Raw genomic sequence first — 24,841 nt, forward strand, 5'->3', positions numbered from 1 at the left:
GGACCTGTGAATCAGTGGAATGTCAATTTCCTTGTATTGGACAATAACCTCCTAACAACAAACAACAATTCTTATCTTCTAAAATAAATAAATCGATCACAGAGATTACATGGAATGTATCCATTTGAAACTATTCTCAAGTTCCAGTCAGAACTAGAAACTAAACGTACTTTCTCTGCATCTATATATTATTAGAGAGATGGGAGAAAAGTGACACTCGCTTGTCACCCCTTGCTCTAAAATTGGCCTTGACTTAAATAATAGGAACAACCTTCGCCAAGAGAATCAACAAATACTCCAGAATCATTCTCCACTTGAGATTTGCTTTTCCTGTTCCCAACAGTTAAGATCATCTTCCAAAAGAGCGCTTTATCTGCAATGCAGCTCTCACGACATTGCCTCTTGTGATAATTCCAACCTAAAAATAATGCAAAAGTAAGCAGGGCCTCCGTAAAGAGAACAAATGAAGCACAAAATAGGGGAGAGCGATTTTACTCTCACCAGTTTGCCAGCACTATCTACAACTGGTAGTCGCCGGAATTTTGTTTCGAGTAGTAATCTGTAAAAAAACGAAAAAAGAGGAAACTTACTAAAAACTTCTCAAACTGATAAGAAAATACCAGAGTTTGAGTCGCCTTCATCTGTTCTTTAACCCCTTACTCACATTTAAATAAAATATGATAACTCATATTCAATGGTGATCCTGATCCTTGATTTGGTCTTACAAAAGTAGCGAAGGGTATAGCAACAAATGGGTGAGCTAAATAATCTTAGCAGCAACAAGAAACCTGTTTGTTTATAATCAAATAGGAGCTTGAGCTTCCTCCTTTCAAGGAACAGGACCATCCATAATTTCACCAGGAACCAGGTATGCTTCTATCAAATTCACAAATCAAATCATCTTAAATGTGGTTAGGTGTTTCTTGAGCCCCTAGAGATGAAATAATCAAAGGGGTATGAGGTACCACAGTAAACTTGGAACAAATATTGACTTGTTATAAAGGTTATAATTATTATAATCTGCACCAAATTTCTTTTTGAATTTTATTGCATACGAGAACCTGCCCTGAAATAAAGTAACTTCACAGTGGAACAAAAAGAAGGAGAACCTTGCAACATCTTCGAGGTTGGTGGTTTCACGAACAACCAGCGGAGCTGGTGTCATCACATCACCAATCACTTTCCCGTTGGTTTTACTCAGCAACTTCTGTATCTCATTAAATGTCTGCACATACAGATTATCATAAAGCACAAGATCGATGACTTGAATTTAAAGAACAACTTCTCTAGTGTTTTAACAAATAAAATGGAAATTAAAAAAAAAAAAAGGTATATTTCATACTTTCCAAGTACTATCAACTTCTGGAAACAAGTCTGTGTCAGTTCGTTCACCTGATCACCCAAAAAAATCCCCAGTTAGAGAGATAAAAGTGATGCATTTTACTTCTCATAGGTGCTTGTGATTTACTAATCAGTGAACTTGACCCCCCCCCTGGGGCGTCGAGGATCATAAGGAGGGAATACAGCAACACTTTGAAATTAGAGAGTGAGCATTAGCATGTTAATGTTCAATGTTCATAGAAGAGTGTGAATACACTATGTTTGTCTGTATACATGAACTTACATATGTGTGTGTTTTATCCAATATCAGTTCCTAACAGCATGTTCAATGGGAACAGATTGCAGAATTTCTAGTATTTCCTTTTGTTGTTCTTTTGTCTAGGATAATTTGGAAGATTATGTTATAAAAGCAAATCTTTTTTTTCTTATAACTCTAATAGTGCCCAGCTCGTCATTCATGTAATCTGTAATCCCTCGATTAAAATCACTCATGATTTATTAAAAAAATAATAATAGTGCTAGAAGGAAACCTACCAATTGTAAAATATAAAGGAATTCAATTTCAAAATTCATACATTCCAGTAAAAACATGTTCAGATGCAAAATTCAGTATAAACAGCTAATTATATGTTTGAGGCTTTACAAACAGCAATTAATGTTCGTGTAAAAAACTCATCACCCAATTTATGGTCTAATCTGTACGCTGAGTACCTGATGTCTAGTATGCTGAGTACCTGACGCAGTACACCACAATGTGTAGCTTAAAGTAAGCAAGTTTTTAAGTTAAAAACTATTTCCTGTTTTTGAGTTTCTTTTCCACCAAGTAATAGATTTAGTAAGTTTTAATTAGAGTCTAATTCCTAGAATAGACAGCATAGAGGTATCCTATTTTGTTGATCAATATGTCTATAAAAGGCCCTCATATGTAAAACAAGAATTAGTATTATGCAATTGGATCAAAAAATTCTAGAGCCTTAATCTATGTATCCATGATTAACCGAGTAGTGAAGAGAAGAAGAGAGAACAAGGAGAAGAAGAAGAAGAAGGAAGAAGAGAAGAGAAGAAGCTAGGGTTAGGAGACAAGCTTGAGAGAGAACAAGAGGTCTCCCTCAAGAACGAAGACGAGCTCCCCCTCTTCCTTACATTTATATCCTTCAAATAGTACAATGTCAAGGAAATATTTCAGTTGTACTAAACCCTTTATTAGAAAATGTGTGGCCAAATACGTTTTTACTTGCTCAATTCCTTCAAGGTCACTTCCAGATAAAACAATGTCATCAACATACACAACCAAAACAACAATCCAATCTTTCTTTTCAGATAAAAACATAAAATGATCACAATGACTTCTATAGAAACCAAACTTCATAACGACATTGCTGAATTTTCAAACCATACTCTAGAACTTTGCTTAAGCCCATAGATAGTCTTCTTTAACAGGCACACTTTCCCTGTCTCCCTCTGAGCAACAAACCTAAGAGGTTGCTCCACATAAACCTCTTCCTTTAAGGCACCATATGGGAAAACATTTTTAACATCCAATTGAAATAGTGGTTATCCTTTGTTAACTGCCACAAAAGCCAAAATACGAACTGAGGTGAGTCGAGCAACTGGAGAGAACATTTCAAACACATTAACACCAAAGGTTTGTTTATATCCGTTAGCCACCAACCTGGCCTTGTACCGATCAATAATCCCATCGACTTTGTACTTAATTGTGTACACTCATCAACATCCCACAATAGCGGCCCTTGTATATAGATCACAAAGACTCCACGTCCCCCTAGACACCAAAGCATTCATCTCATCATCCATAGCTTGTTGTTACTTAGGTGAAACCATAACATCTTGCACTGAAAAGAGGTGTAGTGGACATAGATAATGATAGAGCAAATGATCTATAGGATGGGAACAAAAAATCAAGGAAAACCTATTTCGATATGGGATGAGAAGTACATGACCTTTAACCCTTCCGAAGAATAATAGGCAAACCCAAATTAGAAGGAACTGAACCTGTAGGCAAAGAGGAAGACAGTTGGTCCTAAAGAGAGGGCTAATTAGCTAGAATGTCAAGAGACACTGGTGCTGGTAATCGATGATGAGAATGACGACTGTACACCTAAAGTAGCGGAGAGGAACCTGTGGCTGGTGCTTCCATAACAAAAAGAGGCACTGGGTTATCCATAGAAGGACTAGATGAAGACTGAGACTCATCAGATGATGCAAAATAGGGAGTGCTCTAAAAAAATGTAACATCAGTAAGCACATACGTCTTATGTTTAACAGGATAATAACATTTAAATCCTTTTTGATGACGTGATAACCTAGAAAAACACATTTAACAAAGCAAGGAGACAAAATAAATGAACAAAACATATGGACCCAAAGATACGAGGAAGGTAATCAAACAATTTACACTAGGGTTTTAGGACCTACATAGGAACATGTCTATGCAAAACAGATGAACACATACGATTGATTAAGAAGCATGACGTTTACACTACATCCCTCTAAAAAGATTTAGGGACTTTCATGTAGAATAGTAAAGTACGAATAACTTCAAGAAGATGTATGGTTTTGCATTCAATAACCCCATTTTGTTGGAGAGAATATATGCAGAAAGTCTAATGAGTAATACCACGCAGAGAACACAAAATGAAGTAAATTTGCGATCGAGAAGCTCGTCTATAATCAATATGAAAAATATGAACATTGGTGCCAAATAGATTTTTTATTTCATTAAAAAATGTCACAAATACATCAAAAACTTCAGATTTCTCTCACAAGAGAAACACCCAAATAACTTAAGTAAAATCATCTATAAAAAAAATAAAGTACTTAAAAACCAAACAGACTAGGGACTCGACATGGACCCCATACATCTGAATGTATTAGTTTAAAAATTCAAGAGCTACGACTACAACTAGCATGGAAACTAGCTTGACAATGTTTCTGAATTGACACACTCACAATCAAAAGAAATATTAGCTGGCAAAGAAGGAAAGGACTAGTGGTAATGGATGTCCCAAATGCAAATGTCATAGGTATGGAGAATCTTTAGTTGTAAGTGTCACACCCTTTGGAACAGATATATCATTCAACAAATAGACCCCCCCCCCCCCCCCCCCCCTTTTCATGTTTGGAACCAATCGTTTGCAAGTCCTAAAAGACACAAGTATTCGAAAAGAAAATATAGAACAATTTAGAGATTTAGTGATATGACTTAAAGAAAAGATTAAAAGGACAGTTTGGAACAAATAGAACAAAATTCAAAGATATTTGGATTCTACTTGTTTCCTCTAATATAAATAGAGGCTCAAGTACTCAATTTTTTTTTGAAATAGTGATGATTTTATTTCAAGAAGGAAAAGAGTACATCAAGGGAGGCTTCCCCTTACAACAAGAGATTGAAGGGACGGACCCAACTTAGCTAATCTAAGTACACAAGTACATGGGATAGACCACTGGCACATCACTGATAGTATTGTTGACATTGTATCTTCTATTCATAGTAATTGGAATCTCATTCCTAGATCAGCCAACTCTTTGGCCGATAAATTGGCAAAATTTGGAACTTCCCAGCAATTTCTCATTGTTTGGGAAGGCTTCCCTCCTTTGTAATTTTCTCTTTTGAGCTTTCATCTTAATAAAAATCAGCATCATTTAAAAAAAAAGTACATGGAATAGAGGAGACAACATCCATAATATAAAAAAATAGTTGGCAATGACGCTAAGGCGGGAATGTAGAGGAGGAGCACCATCTAATGACCACCCGGGAGTCCCCTTCAACAAAGAGCCCATATACTCAAATTACAACAAGTTAGTGAAGTATTTCTCTTTTTCCAGAAATTCAACAAAAGGTTTACCTCCCTAATTGGGGAATTCACTTGTAATATTCGGTCAACTGTTAAAAACTTAACAGTGTCAAAGGGCAACAACCGGTTCAAACCTCAAGTTAAAGACAAGAAAGGAAAAAGGATTTATAGCTAAGAGTTCCAAGGGCAACACCAAACAAATTTCTTATAGGTTGAGGGGTGTAGGCCACTATACCTATCAGTGTCCTACTAGGAACTTCTATACTAAGGTTGAAGATGGAAATGAAGAGGAATGTAATGGGGAACGCATTGTTCATTAACCCAAAGAAGGAGCCAGTATGAGGGTGGTGTTAAAACCAAGAGATGAGATGACTTACATGAATGTTGTGAGGTGCGTGGCTCCCAACCTAAAAACTGGAATGTGATCATCGATAAAAGTAGTAGCATGAATGCTGTCTCCAAAAAACGTGATAAAAACTGCAAAGTGATTATCATCCTTACAAAGTGGCTTGGGTTGACCAAACCATCACTTTTTTGAGAAAATTGACCAAACCACCATTCCAGTCAACTACAGATGTTTAGTTCCTTTTCAATTTGTTGCTATAATGATTGCATAATGGGACTGGATGTTGCACATATCTTTTAGGCAGACCATGGCTTTTTAATATAAATTTCACTCATTATGGGAGATCAAATACTTGTGTGTTTTTTTACGAAGGGCAAAAAATAAAGCTTAAACCATCCACACGCAAGAAAATGAAAAACATCCCAGAGAAACTTAGTGACCCAAGTCTATGGAACAAGTCTCTTCATACTCAATCATAAGCAGTTCGAATAGAAGCAAAATATCATGGTGTATTATTAGCACTAGTGGCAAAGGAAAGCCATGAACCTCAAGACAACATTAACTGTGATATACCTGAGATGAGACAAATGCTCGCCAAATATTCTGATGTGGTCCAAGAGGACTCCTGATGAGTTGCTACCAATGCACAACATATAACACATCATCGACCTTGTACATCGAGATCATCCTTACCCAAGGAGTCATCAAGGCAATTAGTAGATCTAGGAAGATGAGCCCAAGAACAGAGAAGTACATAAATCCTGAATCTCAAAAAAACAAGACCACAGGCGTTAGGGAGGGTCTTTTTTCTAAAGGCACCGGCTGATGATGACCGCCGAATCAACCTCAACTGCCAACAGTCTCTAGAATGATGATTGAAAATCCTCAAACCATGCTTCAGATCATGCAGCTCTACTGCTGTTGAGTCGGACACTCCTAGCGGGGCAGCAAAGAAAGTGAGAACAGTGCCAAAAGAGTCATCAAAACACCCCTACAGCCAGCGTGCCTGGGAAGAGCCGTCAAAGTTAAGCTTGATGATCCCTTTGGCAGGAGGCTGCCATTCAATCATAGGGGGAGACTTGGGGGCAGAGAGCCTAGCAACAGAAGACCAGGAGCTTCTCAGAGTGCTGCTAGAGCTGTAGCTGAAGGCCTCAAGAGTGTGGAGCCCAGCAATGAGGAGCGTCAGAGTTCTGTCTGTGGCAATGGAGCAAGGGGAGCTTTCTACATTGAAAGATCCTCTGATTTCTTGCGAGCCAGATATTCCAGGGAATGTGAGCAAGGCATGCTTTCATCATGATCTTCCCGAGGTAAGGACTGCCACCCATGCAGAGATCAATCAAGCTGGAGGAGTTGGGGAGGCAGATTGGCATCTTAAAAAGGTTGAAGAGCACCACATGTGCCAAGAGTTGGGGCAATGAACAAGTGATCAATACTTTCTTCAATCTGCCCACAGAGTTCACAAGAGAGGGACGCGGGCTGGGAATCACGCTGCCGCAAATTGTCCTGGGTTAGAATTTTGCCATGGAGAGCACTCCATGTAATGAATTGCAATTTATATGGGCTAGATAAGCACCCAGCAGGGCTAGCTCTAGCAATGGTGGAGGATGACTCTGGCAAGTTGGCTGCATACAGGGCATAGCAAGAAGAGACCGAGAAGGCACCATCATGGGCAGGGCACCAAATGAGCTTGTCATTCTGCAAGCGTTTGGCATAAACGAGCTCCATCTCCTTGATCATGCTGCAAACCTCAATGGCTTCAGTATCATTAAGAGGTCTTCGAAGAACGAAAGTTCAATCAATACATTTTGATATGGCTGCCGGACCAGTATGGTCGCTCTGGGAAATGCAAAGAGAAGCAGATTTGAAACCGTATGAGCCATCGAAGAGAGCTCAAAAGGGAAACAGTCAGCCAATAATCAATTCCAAGAAGTTCCTTGAACCAAGTGGCGATAGTGTTTCGATATCATCCCGACAAAGATAAACTCAATGACCACAGCCAGACGAAGGCCATGTCGTCTCGCAGAGAGGGAATCCTGTGGAAGAGAGATGGTGGGTTGGGCCAGTTCAGAGAAAGCAGGGGGCAGTAATGTGTTGATTGGGAGAGAGGGGGGGGGGGGGGGGGGGGGGGGGGGAGGGGATTAGGAATGGTTGGATCAATGTAATGGCTCCAAACCTAATGTGGAAAGAAGACCAGCAAAAGGAAGTTTCCACAAACTCGGGAAAGTAGATCCTGGCCATGATGAGGTTGCTTCTGTATTGAACAATCTTGCATTCTCTAGTATTTCTGTATCAAAAGACAGAAAGGGAGAAAAATAGATATCGCCCCCACACCAAATTCCCTGAGTTTTGGCACCGAGGAAGCATCCTTGGTAATATTGTCGAAATATTGGAAAAAGAGGTTCCCTGTAGACAAAGGAACCGAGATGAAGGATCACTTTTCATCGTTCCTTACCGTAATGTGAATAAATCGTCGCTTCCTGTCCATAAAGTCTCGCAACCACAACTCTGTGCTGCCAAAAGAGAACTGGTGTCTCGAGTCAGAATGTGGTTCCATTGTTTCCGCCTTTGAACAATCGCAATCGTCCATCCATTACAATCACTATCCAATAGTCTGCCACGTTCTTCGTCCTCGTCGTCCTATTGGAGAGCCGAAGAGGCACCTCGCATGAGCTTGGGAGTGATGATCATGTCAACATCTTTAGAGCAAAGGGGGGATTCTTCTATGATCACCGTTGAGGTCAATCGGAGTTCCTTGTTTGATCTGTGATAGGAGCTCCAGTCACGCTGTTTGTCGTCCGCTCCCAAGTCGTGCTGCTTCTTGCGAATTTGCAATTGAAGCACGTTCTTGGAAATGAATCTCAAAAATTAGGTGTGACACCTTTTTCTCATTTCTTTGTTTTTATCTACATTTTGCCTTCAAAAAAAAAATCTTCTTTGGCTGTACTTTAATTCCAATTCTATTTCAGCAAGAAAGAAGCCAGTTTTTCGTTTTTATTGTAGCAAACCCTAAAGTTGTTCTTTTATTTTCTCTTTTGACCCTCTTTTCTTCCAATTTTGGCACCTTTTCTTTAATTCCAGGACTATTTGCTTCAATCACAGCATCTCTTTATTAGTTTTTACATCCACGTTTAGTTTTTGCATCAAATTTTCTTTTGCAGTTTTTAGATTGCTTAAATCAAACTAGGACAGACTAGGAAAATTGCATCTCTTTTGTTTCCTAACATGTTTTGAGCCTTTTGGAGCTTTATTTTCCTTATCCTCCCAGATTTGTGGAGAACTTTCATCCCTAAGGTATTTTCTCCTACAGTTTGCGCTTGTTATGTATGCTTTGTAGTGACTTCAGTGTATTTTCTTACGGTGTTAGCCTACATGTAATATACCCCATTTCCTGATTTATTTAGTCAGCTCCTTTCTGATCTAACTCAGCACCTATTAGAACCCTATAACTTGAAGTCATAAGAAAGTTGAACTGTTAGGCCAATCAAATGTGAGGCTGGCCCAACTTGCTGCCCATACTCCATGTTGAGCCCCCACCAGGTGCATGATAAACCACTATGGTTTTGTGTTAAGTTCCATACTACCTACCAGTGGTTCTCACTTACACTAGGTAACCTCATTTATGTTAACTCTCACACTGGCAGAAGTAACCTTCAATATGTCCAGTCCTCTTGAGTCAAACAAGGGACATACTCTCCTCTGTTTGCAAATTTCAGTTGTTTACTTGAATGTTACAAGCATCATAGCTGATGGAACTCATCAAGTTGGCCAAACTCAACAACTGTACGCCAGCTTGCACTCCAGTAGGCAAATAGCATCATAATTTAACCATATTTCTTCTACAGTCAAGGGTTATGATTAGGATGATGCTCTCCGAACTTTCAAGTTATTTAACAACAAGAACGATCCAACAAGAAGGAAAAAAAAAACACATATAACCCTATTTGAAATCAAAGAGAGAAGCTTATGCAGAACTAAAGTTTAGAGAGAAAACCTGATATGGAATCAAGTGCTAACAAGTCATAGTCTGAAACTACTCCGACCTGCATATGAAGCAAAACTCCATCATCCATGTGGAGGTATACAGATAAAAGAAGCACTTGGATAGAAATTTGTAAAAAAACATTTCAATGATAATTGCATAATTTCAATAGCGTACTTGAAGAGAACAACAAATCGAATACATCAGTAACTATATATTTCCTAAAGGCTATATAATATAGTAATGGTCATTAATTTTCAAAAGCAGAATGCTGAATAACCTATCCAGACAAACTTGGCATCTGCCTCATGGAAGCTAGTTTGGCCTGCAAAAGTTTTGCATTTTGTTTGGATAGCAGCTGTAGAAAAAATACTCACATGCAATGAGTTAAACAAAAGAGGACAGCTTATCATAAACTCTCTTGACAAGCTTTGAAAGCAACTTGGAGAAACCGCCAACCATACTCCCTTACATTGCACATTCAGCCAAGCTGTTTGGAGGGGCATTCAGATAAACTCAGCATATGTACTTGATTCCCAAAACATCTCAGATTTTATTTTATTTTTTGCTGATAAAAGTGATAATATGTTAAAGGCAACAAAGAAAACAACAACTAGAGGGGACCTCCCGTAACAACTAGAGATTGGAGGAAGGCCCCTTGCTTAGCAAGGCTACTAGCTCACCAGAACATTATCTCAGAATTAGATGACCTAATTCAATACTAACGAGAGCAATAATAATCGCTAAAGAAGAAATAATCAAGCACAAAAAACACAAGATTTATACAGGTTCGCCTCAAGGTAAGACTCTGTCCTGTCTTCTGCCACTACAATAATTCAATATGATGATGAAGTAGTTTACAAGAGAAATCACACACACTCAAGTGCTTTTCTCTAACCCCTCTCAGCTGCAACTGATGATCCTTTTCGATGATAACCCTAATAGCAGTGCCCTCAAATATAAAGAGAAAACTAGAGCAACCGAAATATAAGTGTGAAATCTCCAAATTACCCTTAATGAAACAACAGTCAATATATCGTGGACCTTTCGTGGGCTCCGCATACCGACTTTGCGTAAGGCGTTAATTAGACTCGACAACTTAACAAACCAGAACATTATTAGCCCCTTAAGCAACCCCAATATTATCTGGGAGGCCATTCCCAATAAACTTAGCTTGTTCTACTTTTACAGCAACTCCTTCAGCCACATTAGGCCCAACGGAATTGGGAGCGTAATTTGGGATCATGAGAATCCTTCCTGCTGAACCTCTTAGGTCTTATTGGCTTTGCAGACTCAGCTGAAGCTGAAATAACAGTGGTGCTTCAAGGCTTAAGATTATTCAAGCAGAATTTTCAGCTCTTCTCCTGATAGAAGGGGACTCAGCCATAACTATTAGTGGATGAAGGAGAACTCTCCGCCTCCATGGCACTTCGGTTATTTTTTTTATGAAATCAAAGTTTTATGTGCACTTTGGATGTATCATGGTGATATATGCCTTGTGCTACAAATAACATTTCAGATGTATGGGCTAGGAAGGTGTTTCCAGGCCTTCCTTACTGGTCAGGGATTCCATTCCCATTGATCCCTGTTGTTCTCTTCATTTTCTTTGATCACTAAAAGCTCTCCTCCATTTCAAAAAATAAATAAATAAACTGCTTTATGCATCTGGTGGAGGTGACAGGATTATTTTGTGAGAAAGATGTGATTTTATTTCAAACAAAACAATAATACGTATGTAAGGGGCTCCCTTACAACGAGGGATTGGAGGGAACCCCTGATTTTGCTAAAGAATCAGCCAAGGAGTTGTCTGACTTCGGGACATGAGCTCACATACAATTCAAACCAGAAATCAGGTCCAAAATTTCATGGAAGGAAGACCAGTGTTTCCAAGAGGGACTTTGGGATTTTGAACGCCAGCCAATCACATTGCTAGAACACCCTTGACGTCAAATAGGTCTGCCAATAGAATCCTTGAAAATTTGTAGCCCTTGCTGCAGACAAGGAGTTCAGAAGTAGTGGAATTGGCAATACCAGTTGGCCCTGAGTAGCTTGCAACAATTACACCTTCATGATTTCTAGATACTCCCCCTATTCTTGCTGGCCCGGGACAACCCAATGCACTACCATCATGTTTAGCTTAATGACCCAAATTTGAGGAGGAATCCAATCTAGGATCTTGGTATGTTCTGGGTCGGACATCTGAGCAGTAATCCTCCAATCACCTCTCATGATCCTGCCATTTGAAATTGGAAGTCCTTTTGGGTGGCAGTCTAAACAAAGTTAATTGGGTTTATTAACTATCAAGTATAGGACCATCTTGCTGTCAGTTTATGGTCATTAAATAATAGCACCACATAGATGAACTAATAGTATGATCTTGGGTTTATTAATAGGGAAAGGGGCTTCCTAATTTGACTAGTCATTTTGGGATGAACTTTGAACCCGAATTTCACGGGGAGACATCTAGAATTCCATGAACTTGACTAGACATCTAGAACTCCATGAATTAGGTCAGTGAGGTTGCATGGTAGGCAAGTTGAAGAAGTGTGACCATATACTCCATGTGAAAGTACAATGAAGAAGAAGATGACTGATGCTTTCTTCCTCATTGTTACAAAGGGGGTGGAAGGATTGTGTGACAGTGGTACCTCTTTTCCTCAGGTTATCAAATGTTAGAATCCAATCGCAAAGAGCACTCCAAAAGAAGAAACGGATCTCAGGTGGGGGCAGGGAACTTCCATGCTATATTAGCAGTGTAGGAGGTCCGGTTATTTCCACCCACAAGCATAAGGTATGCTGAAGATATTGGAATTCGCCCTTGTCTGCCAGCCTCCATATGAGCTTGTCATTGGCTCGATCCCTCAGGCATACATCCCCTAGGGAGGTCAGAAGCCTTCATACCTCAAAAGATTCTTCATCATTGAGAGCACATCTGAAACCCCGATTCCAATTCAGCCCCAGTTGAGTTGTCAACCTCGAGCTTTGAATTGTTGCAATCGGTTCAGTAGTTAATCTGAAGCATAGCTGAAAGTTCGAGCCAAGGAGGGATTTTCCAACCCACCCGTCTGTCCAGAATTTGATAGTTCCTCCTTCCTGGCATAGAATTTGATCCCACTTTGGAATTGTGGGAGGAGGGGAAAGATAGCTCTCCCAATTGCTGAGAGGTGTCTACGTTATCCACCTTCCAGCCATCAATGACCATCCTCCATTCCTACCTTGGTAGTCACTATCTCAGGCCATATAACATGCTTGGCCATGTTGAATTTCTAGAACCATTTTAAGAGAAGTGCCGGGCTGATTTCCTTGATGGATCTGAGGCCCAGACCTCTCATCTTTTTTGGCTTGCATACATCCCCCATTTACCAAGATGATGGTTGAAACAACCTTCTCCTCTCCCCAGAAATCGTCATTTAAGCTTCTCAATTTTGAAGCAAAACAGTGTCGATTATCTCCAATTTATTTTTTGGCCTAAGGTTTGCTCAAAGAGATCAAACAATGCCTTCATTTTGAGATTTTGCTCCTCTGCACCAACGCCAAAGAGAATGGTATCATCCGCATATTGAATGATTGGGATGTCCATTCTCTCATTCTCAGGAATTGGGTTGAGCCACCTTTCTCATTGGGCTGCTTGGAAAAGAATGTGAGACGCTCTTCAATTACATTGAAGAGTAGAGGGAATAAGGGGTCCCCGTGCTGGACACCCCTCCTGCTCTTGAAGTGGCTGAAGGCAGTACCAATGATGAGAAAGGAGTAAGGTGTTTAGGTGATGCAACTTCTAAGCCAAAATCTCCATTTCTTCCCAAAGTATATCTTCCCCAGGGATTGGTCAAGCAAGCTCCAGTTTACCCGATCGAAAGCTTTCTCCAAGTCAAGTTTTAAAGCAATTTTGGGTTCCGTTCCTCGCTTCATGTTGTCAAAAACCTCATGCCTGTCACGGCCAAGTTATGGATACTTCTACCAGAGTGGCAAGCATTTTAGCTGTGATAGATGACCGAAGGGAGGACAGTTTTTAAGTCTTCTAGCTAAAAGTCTTACTATGATCTTGTATGAGTTAGTGACAAGGTTGATTAGTCTAAAATCTTTTAGGCACTCTGCTTGGGATGTCTTTGGAATCAAAGCTATCAACGTGGGGCCAACTGATTTGCTTGTTATTCCATTTGAATAGAAGTTCCAAACAAATTTATATATGTCCTATTTCATGAACCCCAGCTATCAGGGCCTAGTGCTTTGTCACTTGACATTGTTGTTAATGCTTCTTCAATTTCTCTTTCCGAGAATGGAAGCTCAATCATTCTTGCTAGAGCTTCAGGGATCTTGCTGAAACATAGAGACCTGAGCTCGGGCCTCACCACTAGATTTTATTTTAAAGAGTTCTATATAGAAATCAATCAAGCAAATGTCCTATTTAACTGTGGTTCTATCCATTGTTATCTCTCCATTTATGGATAGAGAGGTAACCTGGATAGACAGCCTACAAGCTGATGCTATGGCATGGAAATTTTTGTGTTTCCATCCCCTTCAGCCAGTCATTTATACCGAGCATGTTGCGTCCCGTGAGTGTTTTCAGTATTAATTATGTTTGTAGCTCGGTGTTAACGGAAATTCGAAGTTGAAGATCAGAAGGGGTGACAGTATTACTTTCCTCTGTGGAGTCCAAGACCACAATTTGGAAGAGGATGGAGTTTTTTCTACAAGCTGTAGCAGCTTGAGTCTGTTTTGACCTGGGTTTGAGCCTAGCTTTGAGCTCTTTTAGTTTCATCTCAAATCTCCATTCCAAAGCCCCATCTATCTCAATTTCACCCTAGTGTTTTATCAGCTTGTCAAATTATTTTTCAAGCAGAACGAGACTATGATCTGAGGATGTGCTGCTTATCATTCAACCAGTTGCATCTTCACAAAGGTGTTTCCAATTTTACATGGTTAGAAAATGATCCGGCTTTGATAATAGGGTTCCTTTGCCCATTTATTTCCAGATGACGTTCATTCTAGAGGTGGGAATGTCTTCTAACTCACATGCACCAATGAAGTCACAGAAACCTCTCATTGAGGAGGTTATTCTAGTGGCTGGCGGAGATTTATCGTTGCAAAATCTGGTTGTATTGAAGTCTCCAGCAAATAGCCATGGCAGGTTCCAAACTTGCATGACGTCCATGAGCACCTCCTAAAATTCAGCTCTCGAACGATACCAGATAGGGCCATAGCCCAGCGAAGCAACAATTTGTGCTCATGTCTTTGTCACTCTATCACTCAAGATTAGCCCGAATGGAGTGATTTCTTGTTTCTATGGCCAACACTTCTATTTGATTGTCGTCCCACATGATAAGGAGTCCTCTAGCATGTCCAATTGGGCTAATTGCTTTCCCTTCAATACTCCCCGTTCCAGGTCCTTAATGATAGCTTCCAATATGGTTTGAAGTTTTGTCTCCTGAAGGAGGATCAACCTTGCTTTGTGAGTCATGATGGAGTATCTCATTACTGCCCTTTTCCTGGCGTTCCCAATCCCCCGCACATTCCATGATATTATAATCATCTATCACCAAAATTCTATTCGCACCCTGACAGTTGTCCTTTCTAGGTGGCTGCCATGATATGCGGAAGTCATATTTGTCCTTTTCTATTGGAAGGGCCTCCACCAACTTTTGGATCTCCACGTATCTTGCTCCAATACTTTTTCTTTGCCTTTGCTGGAAGTTCTTGTTTGTCTATGGCTGCACTCTACCTCCATCTCCTTACCTTTCTGAGCTGCAAAGTCTTTCTGAGGTCTTCCCTATCCTCTCCTTCTTAGGGGATAATGTTATGGTGGTGGGATTTAGTGCAACACTATAGTATCCCAAGTTTTGTATGAGTCTAGTTCATTTAGCAAAAGAAGAACCCGCTCTAGATGTTCCGGGATATTTGCTGGCCAGTTTGAAGAGGTCTCTGAGGCAGATTTTCGAAGGCTTGTGGCTGATTGAGGTAGACCATGAATCTTGAATTAATTGGAGAGGTCTGCTTCAGTGATTGTCTGGTATATTTTTGGTAATAGGTGCAGAAGAGGGAAGTGGGTCGGCTGCCAAATTTCCAAAGAGGGGGTCGGCGTAATGCGTGACCATTATCAATGGGGAAAAGTATGTCAGTTTCTGCTTCCGTTTCTTGGGTGAATGGTTTATTTGCTGTGGTGTGGGTGTTATAAGGGAAAGGGAAAGTGGAGTTCAGTCTTGTAGTCCGCTGAGGCCGATGAAACTTGGTTCTATTGAGAGATCCATGCCACCTGGCCAGCTGGCATCCATAGAGAGTGGGGATAGGGGACAAGAACTGTTAAGTTGTAGAGCCTAATTAACGCCTTATGCAAAGTCGCCATCCTCGCTCTTGTGGGCTTCCTCTTGGTCGTCTGAAATCTGCATCCCTCTCTCTCCCTCTCTCATTTCCTAGCATTTATACCTTTGCTTGTATGCGTATCAATGTTCATATATTCTGCTATTTGTCTATACAATAGCTACTCCAATTTTTTTGCATTTTCCTCTGCTGCACCTTATGAACTGATAATATTAGTTAAAGTGACAATAAGTAGCCACACAAAAATCATTAGCATATGAAAAGAGCCATTTTTTTTCCACCACTGCCCTACTGAGCTACTGCTAACCTTTTCTAATTTCGGAAAGTTAGTTACACACATACCATCACAATTTCTTTGTCAATTGTTTTCAGTCTTTTTGGGTCAGTCGTCACCTTTTATTTGTAAGTGGAAACAGTTTTACATAGATCAGTGTTAAAAAAAGATTGGTTTATAAGGTTCAAAGATTGGTTTATAAGGTTGAGTAACAAGCCTTCTCAGTGACTAGTCATTTTGGGATAGAACTAGGTTAGACTTTAATATGGCATCAAAGCGGGACCTCTGCTAGATGGACCCAGTTCGCACCCCATTAAGTTTGTATCCTGTTTGTGTTGACTATATCTCAGGCCCATTATCTGTATATCGATAAGTCTAGACATAAGGAGGAGCGTTAGTGGGAAGGATCACAAATAGATAAGTGTTAAAAAAAGATTGCTTTATAAGGTTGAGTAACAAACCTCCTCAGTGACTAGTCATTTTGGGATAGAACTAGGTTAGATTTTAATATGGCATCAAAGTAGGACCTCTGCCAGATGGACCCAGTTTGCACCTCATTAAGTTTGTATCTTGTCTGTGTTGTCTATATCTCAGGCCCATTATCTGTTTATCGATAAGTCTAGGCATAAGGAGGTGCATTAGTGGGAAGGTCACAAATAGATAAGTTTGGTTTATAAGGTTGAACAATATGCCTCCTAAGTAATTAGTTATTTTAGGATGGAACTAGGTTCAATCTTACCATTCTTATTTAAAAATGTTGGATGTTGGTTAAATAAACAATCTATAACCTAAATGACTGAAAGACCATAATAATAATAACATTAGTCATGTTAAAATATGTCCAGGGGTATTTTGGTCATTTCCCATAGTTCCACATTACATTTTTCTCTTATAATATGGCTATTAGATAGAGAATGTCTTATTTTTCTCTAGTTAAATTTTCATTCAATTTAGACATGTATTTTAAGAGATATGTAATTTTGAGTATGTAAGGGCATTTTTGTCCTTTTATATAATTTCACTTAAACCCTGATTATAAAGAAGCAGGACGGGCCTTTTTGGGTCAGATCCCAAGGCAACAAGCTGCTCCTCTTCCCGAACTCTTTTTCCTCTTCTATTTTCTCCCCAAATCACATATTTTTCATGGTATCAGAACAATTACACAATTCTTAGTTAGGTTTCTTTCGATTTTGTGGATTTTCTTTCCATTTTCAGCAATCTCCTTGAAGGTTTTTTCCCAGATTTTTCCAATTTTCCCTTTTTTCTGCCTATCTTAGTCTATTGGCTAATGATTTCTGCTATTGTTTGATTGATTATTGAGATTTAGAAGTGTTTGATAATCCCAATTTGAGGAAATTTCTCAAATCTGCCTGTGTCATCAACCCAATGCTTGCATCACCATCTGTATAGTTTGCAACAACTTGGTTTCTTGCAATTAGGTCATGCTTTCATCGATTTATAGTCTCAATTGCTAAAATTGATTACTATTGGTTCGAAATTGACTGATTTGGGTGCTGAATTGCCCTAATTGAATTCGGTGTTGGGCCCACTTTACTGCACAAGCATAGAAATTTGGAGAAAGTGTTTCCCTTTGGTTAATTGACGCTCTAGTGTACTGAGTTATGGTGTTTGGTGATATTTAATAGCTGATTCCAGCACACGGGTTGCTGTCCAAAAGACTGCCAAGAGCTCAGATGTGAAATTCTTTCAATCTATTCAGATAACTAATATCCTGTTGAATGGATCCAATTATGTAAACTGGTCCATTTCAGTTTTGATGTATTTGAAGGCCAAAAAAATGGTGAAATATATAACCGATGATCCACCGACTCCTGTTACTAAAGATTGAGTGGTAGAAAATAATTTAGTAATGACCTGGTTGGTCGACAGTATGGAATCCAGATTTAGTGACCAGATTTTGAGTTGCAGTATTGCTAAGGCAATGTGGACTACCTTGGCTTCCATTTGTCTCAAAAAAGTAATTTGTCAAAGTTCTATGAGTTATATGTGAAATTCTTTAATATAAAGCATCGAGGTAGATCAGTGACAGATTATTTCATTGAGATGATGGGAGTACTATAGGAGATTAGTACATTCCATCATTTTACTACGAATGTTGAAGACATTCGTAAGAAAGAAAATCAAATTTAAGTAGCCCGATTTTTGGATGGTTTGGGGCCTGAGTATGATGCTACTACAGCCCAACTATTGGTCAATGAGGATGTGACCACCCTTGAGTAAGCCTTTAACAGAGTTCTTCGAAGTTGAAGGTGCATTGTAAATAAGAATGAGTCAGGTGGAGCATTCTCCGAAGCAGCTGCTCTTAACCTTTACTCTTCTACTAGTAAGCTTGATGGTTAGTTTCATGGTGGTAATAATATAGGTAGAGGTCGCTCTTACTCTACCATAGTCGTAGCCGAAATGATCGGGGGGATCGGAAATGTGTTCATTATGGTAGGACTAATCATATTTCTGAGAAATGCTGAGAAAAATTTGGTAGGCTTACTTGGGCCAACTCTATAGTCACAAATAAGGACACCTTCTCACACACTGGATCCTATGAGGAAATTCATCAGTTATTATATTGACTGGGTCAACTGACTGCTTCATCTACTGCTTCTCAAACTACCGAGCCTCCTCCTTTTTCCTCAGCGAGTGCCACGATAGCTAGTACAGGAATAAATGCACTGAATGTGTCTCATTCCCCCTCTTGGAACATTGATTCAGGAGCCTCTACACACATATTAGGTAAACCCTCCCTATTTCAGTCCATTAGTCCATCTCATTCATATCGTCGAGTTACTTTAGTTGATGGATCCACCTCTCTCATTCAGGGGGAGGATTCAGTTCACACTACTCCATAAATATCCTTAGATTATGCTTTATTTGTACCAAAGTTTCCAATTAATCTCTTGTCTGTGTCATATAACTAAATCCTTAAACTATTCAGTAACCTTTTATCCTACTTCTTGTGTTTTCCAGGACTTGTAGACGAAGAGGACGATTGGTTTAGAACATGAGAAGAGAGGGCTCTACATACTGGATGATGTATCTGTTTCTCGAGCTGTAGCATCCTATGCTTGGGACATCCCTCACCAGCAAAGTTGCATCAATCTTTTCTTTATTTGCCAGCCAATATTTCATTTGATTGTGAATTTTGTTAGCTAGGAAAGCATCATCGCTCCAGTTTCCCAATTAGTTCTAGTCAAAGCACAAAATTGTTTAAATTAGTCCACTCTGATGTATGGGGTCCATGTTGGGTTCCTAACCCATTTCGTTTTAAATATTTTGTGTCATTCATTGATGATTTCAGTAGAGTCACTTGGGTGTATCTCCTACGGGAGAAGTTCGAAGTATTTGATGCATTCCTCAATTTTTTCAATGAAATAAAAAATCAATTTGGTGTTTGTGTTCATGTGGTTTGGAATATCTCAACCATAAATTTTCAGTATTTTGTACTTTTCATGGTATTACCCATCAAACTGCCCTTATACACCACAACAAAATGGGGTGGCTGAACGTAAAAATAGACATCTCCTTGAGATTACAAGGACACTATTACTGTATATGAATGTCCCTAAATCTTTTTGGGGAGATGCAGTTTTAGCTTCGTGCTACTTGGTTAATCGTAGGACACTATTACTGTATATGTTTTGAGTGGTCAAGTTCTTCTTCAGGTTTTAAAGCCCAATTTAAATTGTTTGATGTGGCTCCTCGTATTTTTGGATGTAATTGTTTTGTTCATATGTTTGGAACTTCGGTTGATAAGTTGTTACCTCAATCTGTCAAATGTGTTTTTTCTAGGATATTCTCGTCGACAAAAGGGTACAAATGTTATGATCCTATTCGATGGAAGACATGTGTCAGTCGATGTGCCTTCTTTGAACATACTCCATATTTTTCATCATCTATTGAACTTCCTATATCATCTGAATATCCTTCAGACAATCATGTTCTTGTTGCAGTTTTGGATGTACCAGCTTGATCGAGTTTTTCACTGCTTCTTCGCGTTTATAGTAGTCGCTCTCATGCTCCTACAGTGCCTCTTCTCATGATCCACCAACTTCCTCATTGCCTGCAGATCTTGTTGTCTCTGATTTGGATTTGCCTATTAGTCTACGAAAAGGTAAACGATCTTGTACTTCTCATCTAATATCCAAATTTGTGTCTCTTATTTTTGTCCCCATCCTTCAAGTCATTTGCTATGTCATTGTCTACTTCTCATATACCTCACTCAGTGCAAGAAACCTTGTGCTCTCCAAAATGGAAACAACCTATGGAGAATAAGATGAATGCTTTGGTGATTCGGGGAACATGGCGTCTATATGATCCACCTGCAGGAGCAGTTATTGTGGGGTGTCGTTTGGGTTTAACTATCAAATGTAATATTAATGACTCTATTGAATGATACAAAGCTTGGATAATAGCGAAGGGGTATATGCAAACTTTTGGAGTGGATGTCTTTGAGACATTCTCTCCTGTGGCCCGACTTACTTCGGTACGTATCTTAATATATGTGGTTGTTAATAAGGGTTAATCTCTCTTTCAACTCGATGTGAAGAATGTCTTTCTATATGGTGATCTACATGAGGAAGTGATATGGAACAACCTCCTGGGTATGTTGCTCAAGGGAAACATGAAAGGTGTGTAGGATGCAGAGGCTATTTATGGGCTTAAATAGAGTCCACATGCCTAGTTTGAAAAGTTTATTGATGTGGTACTACAGTTTGGGATCTATAGGAGCCATTGTGATAATTCTATGATCCTACTTAAAAGGAAGATTGGTATGGTGGTTTTGGCTGTCTATGTAGATGACATTGTGTTATCTGGTGATGATCTTAATGGTATAACAGAAGTTAAACAATATCTGGCCACACATTTTCAGACAAAGGATTTGGACTCTCTCAAGTACTTCCTTGGCATTGAAGTCGCTCGTAGCAAGCGAGGTATTGTTCTTTCTCAGAAAATATATCTTGGATATGTTATAGGAGTATGGTTTATTGGGTGCTAAACCCATAGGCACCCCCATGGAAGTTAATCATAATCTACATGATACCCAGGGTCCTACACTCAAGGATAAAACTCAATACCGACGGTTAGTAGGTAAACTGATCTATGCTATAGTTACCAAGTCGGATATCTCATTTGCTGTGAGAATTGTGAGCCAATTCATGGAAAATCCTCAGAAAGTCCATTTAGAAGCTACTCAAAGGATTTTGAAGTACTTGAAGGGTGCACCTGGAAAGGGTCTTTTGTATACTCAGAATGAGAAAGTTGATGTACTTGGGTATTCTGATGTCGATTATGCTAGGTGTAAGATGGATAGACGTTCTACATCAGGTTACTATTGTTTTGTTTGAGGCAACCTGGTAAGCTGGAAAAGTAAGAAACAGACAGTTGTGGCTTGGTCCAATGGAGAGGCCGAGTATCGAGCAATGACTCATATAGTTAGGGAGCTTATGTGGATTTAATCTGTGCTTCTTGAGTTTGGTTTTAAGTTACCTAACCCTATGGTTACAAATTGTGATAACCATGCAGCCATTTTTATTGCCAGCAACCCTGTATTCCATGAGAGAATGAAACATATAGAGGTTAACTGCCACTTCATTAGAGATGCAATTATGCATGGGAAGGTGGTAACTCCTTATGTAAAGTCTTCAGACCAATTGGAAGATATATTTACCAAGCCTTTTGGAAGACGTGAACATGTATCCTTTCAAGACAAACTGAGGTCGTTTGATATCTACTCTTCTAGCTTGAGAGGGAGTGTTAAAATACAAGTACAGGGGTATTTTGGTCATTTCTCGTATTTTCCACATCACATTTTCTCTAATAGTATGGCTATTAGATAGAAAATGTCTTATTTTATCTCTAATTAAATTTTCATTCAATTTAGACATGTATTTTAGGAGATATATAATTTTGAGCATTGAGGGGTATTTTTATCCTTTTGCAAATTATCACTTAAACCCTAATTATAAAGAAGCTGGACGGGCCTTTCTGCCTCAAATCCCAAGGCAGAAAAACTGCTCCTCTTCCATAACACTTTGTCCTCTTCAATTTTCTCTCCAAATCACATATTTTTCAAGTCACATATGTAAAAAATTGACCAGAAGGCAAAAAGCTAATGGCTAGAGGAATATAAAATCATTCACAAATAATACTTGATATTGCTATGGATTTTACTTTCGCAAAGTTGTTACTCATTTCTTTTGTTCTCTTCCCGCCACTAGGACTAAATTTCCAATCATGGTGTCCTCTTCAAAAAAGTCCAAAAGTGGAAAACAGGACACTGATGTATCCTTGTCGTAACAAAATGGAAACATCATAAATGCAGTGACCAGATGAAAGGATCTACATGCTAGCTACCCTCACAAAAGGTTCTCCTTCTGCAAAAGGTTTCCTATTAGGCTGATAGGACTACAGCAAAGGTAATGGGCAACAGATGGGCGTGAGGCTAATTATTAAAGATAGACGTTGAAGCTTCTATCTAGGACTGGGTGCTTTTTTTTACATTCAGAACTTCCAGGGCTTGCATAATTTAATATTGTGGACTGTAACTAACAGACCAAATAAAACTTTCAGAGCAGAAAATACTAGAATTGCCACATAGAGCGTAACAACAAAGATGAAACATATGAAGAACAAAGACAGGTAATTGATTGAGAAATTCAGATGCCTAGAGAAGGGTACTCACCAGCTTCCAATCATCATCAATCACAGGAAAACCTGTAATCCTGTTATCCACAAGAATCTCCAAAGCTGCTTATTTGAACAGAACCATATGAGTAACAGACTTATTCATGCCCTGAATATGATTAAGTGTGATCAATGTTTCTATACCTTCGTCAACAGTAGTTGTAGGCTTTACAACATGTAAATGCTCCTTTCTAGTCATAAATTCACCAACCGTATATAATCCACTTTGTGGCTGCAGATCCCAAAAGAAGAGTAGAAGTATAAGTCAAACTTGACTAGAAAGATTACACACACACACTACACCCCATTCCCCAGTCAGACTTGACTCCAAGTGCTGAATATTCTTCTTTTAGAAGCTTATTTGCCACATTTATGTTTTCTGACTCGTTATTAATTATTCGAAAGCAAAAAAGCAAAGCAGAAAAAAATTACCTCCTTTAGAAAGAAGCAAACACAGTTTAGTGAAATGTAGTGAACAGTTTGGGAAACTTGATTCAAATCATAGTCATTAAGGCTCATAATAGAAAGCTCACAGCCGGTTTAAGGACAAAACTAATAATTTCCCTAAAAAGTTACAAAAACTTATTTTCATTTGATTCAGTGCCAAATATAATTAAGGAAAACATGGTAAAGAAATAAGCTAAGACTAATGACAGGCTTTTTTTTTGTTTTTTGTTTTTTTTTTTTTAAATAGTGATGCATAGGGCGTATTAGCTTCAAGCCCTCTCAGGAAAACCGATATGAGAGCGTCAAGGCATCTTCCTGTCGATTCTTCATTTCGAGTTGGAACCAATCAAGACCAGATTGTATCAACTTAATTTTTTTTAATCACACAGTTCCAGTAGAGACAGTGTCCAATAAAAAAAAAGGCATAATGTCAAACTCCAAAGCTTTGGATTCATGACACCTCAAATATTCAGAACTAATAGAAAAAGCCTCAACGTGAATTTCCAGTATAATCCTCCACTCCGGCACAGTTAAACTAATGCTACTAAACCCATCACAACAAGTTATCGAAACCCAAAGTTGTAATAAATACGGAAGATAACACAAGAACGGACTTCTACTCCTGACAAACCCAAAAAGCTCACAACGAGTAGCAGCAACTAAAACCAAAATAACTTACAGGCGTCGAATTGGCCATCGCAGCGATGCCTCTCGCCACAAAAGAGACTGTCGTCGTTCTCTTAGTTCCGGTGACTGATACGGCGATACACTTTGGAATGACAAAGCGAACGACAGATGGAGGTCCATTGCGGGCGGATAGAAAAAGCGCTCGGCGTTGGGGATACAAAGAGGTGGTGACAACGGAGAGGCGGAGAGAATCGGCGAGAAGGGCACAATCCATAGGCACAGACACTTATTAGTTCCTTTCTCTGGTCCCCAGTTAAAGAAGACGACTCTCTTCTCTCTCTCCTGCGCGCGAAAGGAAAGAGGAGGAATAAGGTCGGTCAGGCACGAGAAATGGCCTAGAAAGGAGAGGCCGATAACGCTAACATGCTTGGTGTCCGGCAAGATTTTTCAGTGTGTCAACGGTTGGACCGAGAACCGACAACGTAGTAGCGTGTGTCGGTCCCAACAGCCAGGTACAAGGCTCCTTCTCGGACCCATCTCTCTTTTATGCCATTCACGGTCTATTGGAAGCTTGCTGATGTTAGGTTAGGAAATTGATGGAGAGGCCAAATCTCCTCTTAGCCACCATTGTTGTTTAGTTTCGACTGTTTGCCATGTTGGGGATATATGTATTTATTTTAATATCTTGATAAAAAGACTTATTAAGAATAATCTCACATGTTTTGATATATGCATCACGTTCAGGGTATCAAATTTTATTGTTTAAAATTGACTAATGAGATAGAAATAGAAAGAAAATTCACATATAATTACCCAATTACTTTGTTTATCATTTATCATTTATTAAGCAAAGTGGAATAGAATAATAACGATTTTGAATCCGATTACCGATTACTTTTTAACTCTTAAGGGTATAAAATTATTTTTAATTATATTAAAGGTATAAGTTAGGAGATGCAGCTTTTTTTCCCTCGATAAACAAAGAAATTAATCTTCTT

General features: G+C 39.2%; 1 protein-coding gene across 1 annotated transcript; it reads right to left on the reverse strand.

Moving 5' to 3' along the window:
• LOC137951797 (CBS domain-containing protein CBSX1, chloroplastic-like) lies at window positions 1-24,264 on the reverse strand. Its single transcript, XM_068798713.1, has 8 exons — window positions 23,896-24,264; window positions 22,914-23,001; window positions 22,768-22,832; window positions 9,494-9,542; window positions 1,343-1,392; window positions 1,110-1,225; window positions 502-559; window positions 1-418 (listed from the first exon to the last, which is right to left on the reverse strand). The coding sequence occupies exons 1-8, from the start codon at window positions 24,115-24,117 to the stop codon at window positions 350-352; spliced, it is 717 nt and encodes a 238-aa protein (XP_068654814.1). The 5' UTR covers window positions 24,118-24,264; the 3' UTR covers window positions 1-349.
• Window positions 24,265-24,841: the final 577 nt, after the last annotated feature.

Source organism: Aristolochia californica, unplaced genomic scaffold, assembly GCF_029961685.1.
Source record: "Aristolochia californica isolate CCGP_79_NKW_82.1479 unplaced genomic scaffold, dmAriCali1.0.hap1 SCAF_15, whole genome shotgun sequence".
Classification (NCBI taxonomy): domain Eukaryota; kingdom Viridiplantae; phylum Streptophyta; class Magnoliopsida; order Piperales; family Aristolochiaceae; genus Aristolochia; species Aristolochia californica.

Excerpts from the sequence above, each read along its gene's own strand:
- LOC137951797 (XM_068798713.1), bottom strand. The coding sequence starts at position 24,117 with ATGGATTGTGCCCTTCTCGCCGATTCTCTCCGCCTCTCCGTTGTCACC. Across the intron at positions 1,393-9,493 it reads AGCACTTGATTCCATATCAG|GTGAACGAACTGACACAGAC; the intron begins GTTTTCTCTCTA and ends TTGGGTGATCAG. Across the intron at positions 1,226-1,342 it reads AAGTTGATAGTACTTGGAAA|ACATTTAATGAGATACAGAA; the intron begins GTATGAAATATA and ends CTGTATGTGCAG.